At 39.3% G+C, this 12,092-nt stretch overlaps 1 protein-coding gene and 1 long non-coding RNA gene across 7 annotated transcripts in view; one reads left to right on the top strand and one right to left on the bottom strand.

The window, feature by feature from the left end:
- CDK8 (cyclin dependent kinase 8) overlaps positions 1–12,092 on the bottom strand; it is a 148,233-nt gene that overhangs the window by 17,265 nt on the left and 118,876 nt on the right. For 4 of the 5 annotated variants that reach the window (XM_033237042.1, XM_033237049.1, XM_033237060.1 and 1 more), the window contains 2 exons: positions 6,449–6,506; positions 3,655–3,786 (listed from right to left, as the gene is read on the bottom strand). In XM_033237042.1, coding sequence (XP_033092933.1) covers positions 3,655–3,786; positions 6,449–6,506 — 190 coding nt within the window. The remainder of the gene's footprint in view (positions 1–3,654; positions 3,787–6,448; positions 6,507–12,092) is intronic. The other variant, XM_033237075.1, reaches the window with a different exon arrangement.
- Positions 1–12,092, top strand: part of LOC117098462 — an 82,308-nt gene that overhangs the window by 64,549 nt on the left and 5,667 nt on the right. The window lies entirely within an intron of this gene.

The raw sequence follows: 12,092 nt of genomic DNA, 5'->3' as shown, positions 1-12,092 counted from the left end.
TTGGGCTGGTAGTCTTCGTTACTTCTATTGTTCAAGGATGACTAAATCATTGTATGCATACATTCATACTGTCTTCTCAACTGGACTGTACATCTCTTCAGGGTAAGGCCCATAATTTGAATTCACACTTGGTCCTCCTAAGTTTTAAAAAGTTTACATAGTAGTTACCCAATAAATGCTTATGTTGGTGAGGAGGAGTGGGGAGGAAAACATGAAGAAAGGCCTTCTCTCTCCCAAATAATACAGCCATTGGGACAAGAGAATCTAGCTTCCTAAGGGCTAGTAGTTTAGATTTGTGGCACACACCCTGCATTAGAACTGCTAAACTGCAGAATATCCTAGTGAATAAAAGGTTATATAAATCTTAATGCTTCCAGTAAGACATAAGCTTCTCAGGAAAAATAAGAAGTTAATAAACAATGAGCCAGAGTCACAGTTTCTGCGATAGTATCACTTTCTTATTTGTATAGTTTGTTAATACGCTTTACCGAAAGTAACACTGCTTTTAAATATTCATTTTCTAAGTGGAAAAAATCGCTGTGTATCATATTAGTTTATATATGTCCTTAAATGCATTTAGAGTACACTTGCAAAAAAGATACCCAAATATGTACTTAGGTAATAACATGTGTTCCAAAATAGGACTAGATAAAATAATCCTTATTTTTCCTTTTAACTGACTTAAAAAACTAAATATTGTATTAATAATTTTGTATTTATAGAAAAGTTACAAAGATAGTATAGAGAATTCCCATATCTAACAGACTTATTTTTCTGTAAAATAAAATGTCATCTTAAAGCATGTATGAAGATTAATGAACATAAAGATTTTTGGAAATGACATACTGGATTCAAGATTAATATGGGGGAAAGAGCACAAACATTGCTCCTTTTCCCTTCCTGAATCTACATTTAATTGACAGCAAAGTAATAAAAGTGCAAATGCACAGTAACAAGAACAGGAGGAGACTGTCAGAGACAAGATCCATTCAAGTATCCAACAAAGAAAACTGAGTTCTCACTACATACTATATAGGCACTGGTTTGCAATGGTGAACAGTGAGGTGAGGTGTATTTGTTTTAGTGGAGTTTAGATACCCTTTGAGTCAATGAAGACAATAAGGTAAAAGAAAGTGTGAAGGGGGAAGTAGGGTGCTATTTTAGACTATGTGATCCAGGAAGTTCTCTCTGAAGAGGTACTATTTTCACTAAGGTCTGAATATAAAGAAGAAACTGGCCATGTGGAGACCTAGAAGATGGAAGGCAGACAAGACAGTTCAGAGAAGGTCTCAGGACACAGTGCTGTCGTTGGGTAGGAAGCAGATTTTCCCCTACAATGCTGTCAAGATTTTGTTCTTGGGAATACCAGCTACAAAGTCTGTATTTGAACAGGAGGAGCTGATCCTACTCCCTACTCTCTGTCATCACCCTGGGGCTGCCAGGTACATACAGCATGGGCCAAAAGCTGGAGGACTCTTCCCTGAAGACTTCGGCCTCAGAGGAAAGACCTGCACCTTCTGGCATTTAGAGGTTACCCCAGGCAATGGTGGCTCTCTGCTGATCACCCTAAAGTTCTCACTCTTTAAGTCCCATGATTTATACAAAGTTCTCAAGCAGTTTTAGTAACCTGATTTTTAAATACAAAGAGACACTCAAGGGTCACCAAACAGTTGAAGAACGCTTGCGACATGGAAGGGAGAGATCCAAACATGCAATGAAAAGCGTGACTATAAAGAAAACACAGATAATTATTCTGGGAATACTGCAAAGTACAAACAAATCAGCAATGTTGTCATTGTCTTCATAGGTATTAGGCTTTTCTTTCTATTAAAAAATACAAGATACTATGAAAAAGTAATAATCAGAGAACAAGAAGAGGTTTTTAGAAATGGATATGACAAAGGCAGAAAAACATGAGAAAAAAAGTAGTATAAAGGATTAATCCAAGAAATTCAACATCTGACGACACTGAATTGAGGAAAGACAGAAACAGAAAACACTGAGAAGGAAATCAAAGGACCACACAAGAGCATTTCCCACAGATACAGGATATGAAGTTCAGATTGAGTGTGCCCACCAAGTGGTCAGCATATCACTGTGAAATACAAGGATGAGAAATTCTATTTGTTTCCAGAAACAAAAAAAACCCAGGTGATCTACCAATGACTACGAACAAGACTGGCAGGGACTTCATTAGCAATACTGACGCTAGAAGGCAATGGAGGGGTGTCATCCAAGTTCTGAGAGAAAATTCTTTTGTACCTAGAATTGTAAACCCGGGCAAGCTAGCAAGTATGATACCGGCATTTTTCAGAAATACAAGAACTAGAAAATTTACCTCTAAGATACAGTTCCAAAGGAATTTACATGAGAACATACTATAGCAAAATAAGAAATGAAATCATGAAATCCAGAAAGCAACAGATCTAATCCAGAGGAATAAAAAAGGGAAAAGGCAGGATGAAATGGTAGAATATGCCTGGAGACCAACCAATCCAAACTAGAAAACTTCAGGATGCAGTTACCCAGTAAAGGAGAAGTGTGTTTGATATCATCCTGGAGGATACAGAACAAGTTAAGGAAACCATAAAGACACAAAATAAAGAAAAGAAGAAAGGTAAAGCACATAAAAAAACTACTTGATGATAATGCAACCAAAGAGAATGAAGCAGAATAAGGTGTGAGTAATGGACAAGCAGTGGTGAAAGACCTGGCAGCTGAGCATTAAATTCACAACAATTCGTAACTTAAGTATAAGCAACTGTGGGAACTATGGTTCGCAAACAAAAAAATGTAAACACTGACAAAGTGATGATGATATTTCTAATGCTGCTTATAGATTGAGAGGTTGGTAGGGGAAGAAGTGTAAGAGCACTCATTTCCTCACTGTTTATAATAGGGAGGTAACTGATATTATTAAAAACAGAAAAGGGGATTAAAATGTCCTAAAGTGCTCACTTTTTTTTTCATAATGTCTTTCCTTTAATTTTAGGGGGCTCTTTTAGAAGTTACTATTTCTTTTGGTAGAAGAAACATTTGTCTGAAGTTAAAGGACTTCAAAATTGTACTGTTTTATGAATTAAATATAAAACTAAATAGAAAGCATAAATGATCCCATTTAATTACAAAGATTTTTGATATCTTTCTATGCAGAGAGAGGTATGTGGAATGATATACCCCTATGGCTACTGATAGTATTTCTAGGTAGTAGAATTTTGAGTTAGGCTTTGCTCTTACTTTTATTATTTATTTATTTATATTTTTTGGGACAGGGTCTCCCTGTCGCCTCGGCTGGAGAACAGTGGTGCGATCATGGTTCATTGCAACCTTTGCCTACCAGGCTCAAGCAATCCTCCCATCTCAGCCTCCCGAGTAGCTGGAACTACAGGCGCATGCCACCACGCCCGGCTAATTTTTAAAATTTTTTGTAGAGACAAAGTCTCACTATTTTGCCCAGGCTGGTCTCAAACTACTAGACTCAAGCGATCCACCTGCCTCGGCCTCCCAAAGTGCCTGGATTACAGGCATGAGCCATCACACCCAGCCTGCTCTTATTTCTATAATTTGCTATACTACGTAATTTAAAAATACATAGGAATGTGTGTCATTTAAAGAAACTTAACAATTCTTGGAATTCTAATTAGTTCTACTCACCAATAGCTTTGGTATAATGCCTTGCTCCAAGAAGCAGTTCAGGGGCTCGGTACCAGAATGTAACAACCACTGGATCCAAATCTGCTAAAGGCTTCAAAGGTGAATTAAACAATCGGGCAAAGCCCATGTCGGCTGTAAAATAAAAAATAAAAAAAAATTCATGCTAAGTAAATGGTTTTTACAAATCTAACCAATTAGTCTAATTTACCATCTTATTCAGTAAGATGAAAAATGTGCTGAATTCTAGGGGAAGAAACCAACAAAACATCTTATCCATTTCAGAAGTCTACATAAAGCAAGTGTGAGAGCTCCATTCTCTTCAAATGACTGTGACCCAGTTCTTCAGTGGGGTTATAGTCAAGCTCTGCTGCCTGAGGTCAAGGGTGACCTTGCTTCTCTGGGCAGATTTTTCTTTCCATGTGTCACCCCACCGTTAGGGACAGGGTTGTTGAGCTGCATTTCCATTCTTAGTACTGGTCACAAGCACCAGGAAGTGGGATCAGTTAGAGTAAGGCTTTCCATTATTTGCATCAACAAGCCTGTTTACTAGTGTAATTAATCAGAAGTTGACTATGCAGTATTTTAACACCATTATTTCCCCCATTACTTGGGTTGAATTTCACTAACTTAATTTTAAGGAATCACAGTATTTTTTTTTTTTTTTTTTTTGAGACGGAGTCTCGCTCTGTCGCCCAGGCTGGAGTGCAGTGGCCGGATCTCAGCTCACTGCAAGCTCCGTCTCCCGGGTTTACGCCATTCTCCTGCCTCAGCCTCCCGAGTAGCTGGGACTACAGGCGCCCGCCATGTCGCCCGGCTAGTTTTTTGTATTTTTTAGTAGAGACGGGGTTTCACCGGGTTAGCCAGGATGGTCTCGATCTCCTGACCTCGTGATCTGCCCGTCTCGGCCTCCCAAAGTGCTGGGATTACAGGCTTGAGCCACCACGCCCGGCCGAAAAAAAAGCTAGGTAAGACTTTAAAAGTCATCTAATTAAATCACCTCCTTCTCTAGATGAATATGGTTCAAGAAGTTAGGTGATTTGACAAAGGTCACAAACTCATACCTCAGAGCTAGAACTGAGATTAAATACAGTTCGTCATGGCATTTAACACAGTTTAACATGTTGTGTAGTTATTCGGGCATGGCTGTTTATCCTGCTATACCATAATCTTTTAAAGGCAAAAATTGTGTCTCTTTCATATCTACCCCTAATAGTATCACATACAGTTGTCATTACACATAGCTTTTGCCTAATACATGTTGAATGATCATTATTCATACCACCTATTCAAAAATTTCAAAACTCACCCACCATTTGATAAGTTTAGTTCTGTTTTCCTAAAACACATTTTTTTAAATAAGTAGGCCTTCCTTACTTTAATCAACTTAATTACGAAGGTAAAAAAAAAAAAAACCCAAAAGTTGGCAAATAATTAAAACTATGAGTAAGATTACTAAATACTGATTTACAGAAGAACTAGTATTTCTTCTTAAATGTGAATGCTTTAAGATGTAGTGTTCCCCAAACCTGCCAACATCATATACATTACATAGAAGTATAATTCCAAACTAGATTGTTTTAGTGTATTACATAAATTTTCCCTAAATTACACAGTAAAGAACACTTTTGTAATTACTGTTCGGCTGGCTCTTTTCTATTTTGCATGCTTTGAACTTACATTTAAATTTGATGCCACCAAAATGGACTGGAGAGACTCCTTTAAAAGCACATGTAAAGACTTAACAGGCATTTTTGAGGGCACTACAGTGAGTGCTGACAGGGTCTGCTTCTCAAGGAAAGCCAAACTTGGAGTACGTTAAGGCCATCAAAAGTTTTCATAACTAAACATTTGCAAAGTTGTATCAAAAACAGAGTATTTTAAGAGTCTAATTAGAAGTGGAAAGTGGGATCTGGGGGGATTTATAAGGAAGAATATTAGAAGGGTTAAGAACACACATGTGTTTCTTTGTTGGTGAAGTGATACAAATTAGCTGTTACTTCCAATTTACATTAAATCTTGTGATCAGAGGTTACTATTAACTTTGTTACAATCCTGATATCTTTAAATTAATACAATTTAAACATTTCTTCTACACATACACAAAACAAACTAAATATATGTTGACAAACACAACTTGGAAATGACAATGAAAAAAATAATCAGATTAAATAAATTTAGTTTTATCCTTACAGATTATCAGACCAGAAGTGGGTAAAATTCTGCTTTGATATTTAAGAAAATAGAGCTATCAGAAAATATGTACAGAATGCCCATTTTTTTTTTTCCCATCAGGCAAAGGCCTACGACAAGACAGTCTCGTTAGAACTTAAGGTTCTGTACCTATCCAGCCTCATGGTTTTCCCTAGAGTTTGTATTAGTAACTCCTAATCTAGACGAGGTCAACAGAGGCATATGTGCTCATCTAATCTGACTCAAGCGAACATGACTGATAGAATTAGTAGCATGCTGGATGTATGCCCTTGTGACTAAAGGCGAGGCTGGCCTCTAACAGAGATAGAAGCCCCTCACCTCTATAGGCTATTTTTAATGAAAGCAGAGGTTTCTGGGAAACTTGCACGGTTTCATAATTAGAATGTTTCAGTCTTTAGGAGTGTCTGACACCTTTCAAGAGTGTGAAACATTTTTCACTTTTATGCATACTCTTTAGAAATGGCTTCGATCATATGGAACTACATGAATATATGCATATTACAGCAAAAATTAGAAGTGATATAGCTGCCTGCAAAAGTTTTAAAAGAGTGCTACACTGTGACTTAGCAAAGATATAACATACCAATTTTTACTCTTCCTCGCTCAGGACCTTCACCCATAACTAAAATATTAGCAGGTTTCTGTGGAAACAAAATAGTGTTTTTTTTCAGTAGACAGTAGTGGTTTCTTTTAAATAGACAATATGCCAATATAACACAAATCCACCTTTTAAAAAATCTCATTTATTCGAAAATTAAAACCAAATACAGGAAGTCACCAAAGAAACTGTGCATGTATATATGCAAAGTGGTATGCAAATTTCATGAAGGCCCAGATATAGCGTGCTTTTCTCCACAGAAGGCTGAGGCTTTTCTTGGCCTTATTATCAGTCTGTTTTCACTACTGGCAAGCATCTCACAAAGTCATGTTGTGGTTCCTTCTCACTCTCTCAAGTACATAAAATGTCTTGCTCTGACTTTAAAGGAAAAATGAATCGAGAAAGATGATTTAATACCAAGTAGCAAATTTATTACAGGCAAGGAATCACCAGAAATCCTTTTTTGGAAATGACGAAGTATGCATCTACATTTAAATAAATGAATTATTGAGGAATTTAACAAAGTACTTTAGAAACAAGTTAGTAAAGTAATAGGAATTTTTCATGACAGGAACAGTTTTGAGGTTTTCATTTTTAAATGAAAAAGTAAGCTAAAATTTAAAGTAAGAGTTTACAAAGGTTTCAGTTTTTAAGTCTTTAAAATATATACTGATTGCCATCTACAGTCTTTTATGGTGGTATCTACTACACTAATGAATAAAGGCTGCCCTTTCTTCAGGAAAGGGAAGGAGGAGCAGAAGGAGTAAAGCGGGGATGAGGGGAGAGAAAGCAGAAAGAGGAAGAAAAAGGCAACTGGTTTACTCCTTACTCACTCTACTATTCTGCTAGTTACTTGATTTGACTTGAATTTTACCAGTCTGCTAAATAAAAGTGAAACTAGATTAGAACACCTCTTCAAATATCGACATAAATCACTTTAAAATCAAAGACTGTAATGAAGTCTGTTTATAGTGGTAACCATTCCACAGGCTTCTCTAACCATATAGAGTGATGGCCCCTAAGCTATTATTGCCAACATTTAATGTATAGTATACTAGCCTATCACCTACCAAAGATAGTTATTCCCAGCCAAAAAAATAAATAAATAAAGTATTGTTGAAATGGCAGCATTGACATCTCAGAGGTTAAAAACTCCTGTGATTTTTTTTTTTTTTTTTTTTTGGTTGAGACAGAGTCTTGCTCTGTTGCCCGGACTGGAGTGCAGTGGCCCGATCTCAGCTCACTGCAAGCTCTGCCTCCCGGGTTTACGCCATTCTCCTGCCTCAGCCTCCCAAGTAGCTGGGACTACAGGCGCCCGCCACCTCGCCCGGCTAGTTTTTTGTATTTTTTTTTTTTTTTTTTAGTAGAGATGGGGTTTCACTGTGTTAGCCAGGATGGTCTCGATCTCCTGACCTCGTGATCCACCCGTCTCGGCCTCCCAAAGTGCTGGGATTACAGGCTTGAGCCACCGCGCCCGGCCAACTCCTGTGATTTTTAAAGTTGAGTCCACTAGGCACCAGGGAGGTTAAATGACTTGCCCTAAGCATAATCAGCAAGACTGGGTGGCAGCAGAGTCTGCCCTGTCTTTGAATAGTCTGGGGCTCCCTTCCTAATTTATCATCCTGAAAGTAATTTTATGTAGCAATTTTTGGAATTAATATGTACTGCTGTAATAATAATACTGATGTTTTATTCACAAAAAATCTCAGAACTTCTATCACTACCCGCCCCGCCCCCCAAACACACACACTTCTAACCACAACACTAACAGCAGTCCCCGGGAGCTACACACAGGTGCTACCCAGGACAAATGAAACTGTTTTCATGCACCACGGTAATCAATCAAGACTGGGTAAGTCTCTGTGGTCTCCTAGGGCCCAGCCTACTTCAGAGAGAAACCAGATTTCTGAGATAGTGCAAACTGTTGAAGGCAGAGAAAGGCTTTCCAAATGGAATCAGGCAGCATTTCTATTTGGCTAAGGGGAAAAGGCTTGCTGCCAATTCACAATGTGGACTCAGGAAGAAGCTTCCATGTTTATGCTAGAACTCTCCTCTCATGGTTCTTCAGAGCAGGACTCCCTAAACAGCTGTTGAATACACTCCCTACTCTTTAATCCCATTTTGAATCTCTTCCCTCAAATTCATCTTCACTTCTACTGCCAGGGTCATTTTCATAAAAGACAAGTCTGATTATGTCACTCTCTTGCTTAGAACCTTCCACCTTCCACGTGGAAAATTATTACAAGAAGACTAGGTAAAAACAGCCGAACACAAAATGATATATAGATTGTCATTAGAACTAGGTAAAAAAAAAAAAAAGTTCCTGTGAATAAGGACTAGAAGAATAAAAATGTAGAGCGATAGAGATATGAATGAACCTTTTCAAAAATGTCTTTGCTTTCACTATGTTTTATGATTATTATTAAAATATTATTTCGGTTGGGTGCAGTGGCTCATGCCTATAATGCCAGCACTTTGGGAGGATGAGGTGGCAGGGCTGCCAGAGTCCAGGAGCTCAAGGCCAGCCTGGGCAACACACTATGACCCCACCTCAACAAAAAAAATTTTTTTTTTTTTTTTTTTTGAGGCAGAGTCTCGCTCTGTCACCCGGGCTGGAGTGCAGTGGCGCAATCTCGGCTCACTGCAAGCTCCGCCTCCCGGGTTCACGCCATTCTCCTGCCTCAGCCTCCCGAGTAGCTGGGACTACAGGCGCCCGCCACCTCGCCCGGCTAGTTTTTTGTATTTTTAGTAGAGACGGGGTTTCACCATGTTAGCCAGGATGGTCTCGATCTCCTGACCTCGTGATCCGCCCGTCTCGGCCTCCCAAAGTGCTGGGATTACAGGCTTGAGCCACCGCGCCCGGCCAAAAAAAAATTTTTTTTAAAAATTAGCCAGGCGTGGTGACACATGCCTGTAGTTCCTGCTGAGGTGGGAGGATTCCTTGAGCCTGGGAGGCGGAGGCTGCAGTGAGCCGTGATCACGCCACTGCACTCCAGCCTGGGCAACAGAGTGAGACTCTCTCTCAAAAAAACAAAAACAAAAAAAAAGGCCAGGCACGGGGGCTCATGCCTGTCATCTCAGCACTTCAAGCGGGTCACCTGAGATCAGGGGTTCGAGATCAGCCTGGACAACATGACGAAACCCCAAGTCTACTAAAAAATACAAAAATTAGCTGGGCGTGGTGGTGTGTGCCTGTAGTCCCAGTTACTCACGAGGCTGAGGCAGGAGAATCACCTGAACCTGGGAGGCGGGGGTTGCAGTGAGCTGAGACCAGCACATTGCACTCCAGCCTGTGTGACAGAGTGAGACTCCGTCTATAAAAAAAGAGCACCTACTTCTACTTTAACTTTGATTGGTCCTCCCCACCCCTGCATAAGGTCCAGTCCTTATGACGGGATGCTTCCCATCATCTGTAGCCCTGCCTTCCCTGCTCCCCACTGCTCCTGCTGTGTGTTCTCATGTTTTTGCCATTATTTGAATAGACTGCAACCTTTCACAACTATGTCATCGCTATGCCATTTTTTGTCCCTAACCTTTCTTCTGCTCTGAAATCGGATTTTTCCCCTCTCCCTTAATGACAGAATACACATTTTCCCAATTAAACAATTCAAACTATAAAGCTGTACACAGTTTAAAAAGTCCCTTTTACCACCCATGCCTCCTTTACCCTACCCCACATCCCACTACCTTCTCCAGAGGTACAAGCTGATTAGATTGCTGTGACTGACTTTTCTAACACTGGAGTATTCAATCCTAAAAGATTCTCTCCATATCTGGCAAAAGCACAGTGAATACATGCACAGGTCTCTCCTCTGTCCATCTGAGATGGAGTGGAAAAGATCTCACACACCATCCTTTTTTCCCCTTCCCTCTTTTTAAACACATTTTCTTACTCATTCAGCAGCTGGGACACAGTTCTGAAAAGCCCTGGGATGGGTGGTATTGGCTTGGCACTCGACGATGGGGAAAATCCCTCTCTTGCTTTTCATTTCAGGTTTCTTTTATTCTAGACTCACTGGACTGGTCGAGTTCTAAATCTAAGTTTGACCACTGGTAGGGGGATAAATAGTATCTTTGTCAAGGTCCAACCTAGTATTAGAGTTTGGGGTCCAAGCTCCAGTTAATAATTAAAAAATTACTTTGCTAGGTAACTCACTGCCTACTGCGCCATCGGAAGCAGATTCCACCTTACCAGCATCTCACTTTTATCCCAGCACTCTCTCTTAAGTGAATTCTGATTCCGTTTGGGCATGGTATAGTCATAAAGAAAAGCCAGTGGTCTTAAGTGTTGTTGTAATAGCACTATTTAGAAACGATGGGTCCCTCCTCATGTTACTTTCCATTAGCACTGCATATGCCCCCAGGGAATGACAGTATGATTTAGTAGACAAATCCAACTCTAAATTTCTTCTCTTCTGAATGTAATCTAATGGGAATCCCAAGAGAAAAACACAGGAAAGGCCCTGTCACGGGTTCTCTTTTGTTGTTTAATCAGTATTAAGACTTCGAAAGACTTGATGAATACTTTTTGTTTTAGTACTTAATGCCATGTTGAAACAATATTCCACTCGCCCAAAAAACTAATTTCTTGGTTCCTTTTCTTCCTTGTCTACCAGTAGCAGAATTTGGTAGCAAGTTTTTAAGCTCTAGCACCAAAACTTTACATGAAGTGATTAGAGGTAACTTTGGTAAATAATCTCTGATCTTTTATATGCTATCAAACATAATCACCTTAAAAGAACATATAGAACTTTGCTGGTGACATTCTGATGAGGCACATACTCCATTAAACTGTACTTGTTGCCATGGAGATCAGAAATCCTACATGACTTAAATTATAATATCATGGCAACATCTTCAAGTACAGCAAAGCCATGCACAAAAACAATGATAGATCATCCTCGATTGCCAGCTGAAAAATGATATAAATCAATGAGATACTATTGTTTGAAGCAATGGGTTCCCTTATCTAATTGTTGTTTTATTTATCCCAGGCTTTTCTTCTTGTTTTTGCTGCTGCACTCCCAAAAACCTCATTGATATTTCCTAAAGCAGATGTTCGTACTGCAGGGACAACCATTCTGGCAGAAGCTGTCTGTTCTCCAGCATCTGTCATGCTGGAGGAGAGTGCACCGATGATTTTGGCATACACCAAGGAGAGCAAATAGGTTTCGTTTTAGGAGCCAACTCTGATGGAAAAATAAAGAATTCAAAAAGCTCTATCTTGAACAAGACCAGGACTGGGTTGAGGAAGAAAATGCCAGCATTTATCAGCGTTATCTGACGTAGGAAGTGGGGAAGGCGGCGCATCTGCCAAGTTAGCGGCAATAACTTCATTCTAGAGGTGAAATGAAGTCTTCAGATATTTACTAATGTATGAAGGCAAATTGGAGATTTTGAGTCAACAGGAAAAGTTGATTCTTGATGGATCTCTCCATTAAAAGACGACGACAATCCATAAGAAACTATATTGTCAGTGCTTTTCTCTGTCATTTGTCCAGAATTAAACTTCCACAAATGTGTAAATAACACAGCCTGGTGGTAAACTTTCTAGTTACTCTATGACTATTTCATATAATACACACTGAAGGGAGTGACTGACACATATCTTACATTTCAAAAGTCCTAT

Source organism: Trachypithecus francoisi, unplaced genomic scaffold (assembly GCF_009764315.1).
Source record: "Trachypithecus francoisi isolate TF-2019V2 unplaced genomic scaffold, Tfra_2.0 Contig01461, whole genome shotgun sequence".
NCBI lineage: Eukaryota > Metazoa > Chordata > Mammalia > Primates > Cercopithecidae > Trachypithecus > Trachypithecus francoisi.
This window is presented reverse-complemented; position numbering and strand designations above follow the sequence as displayed.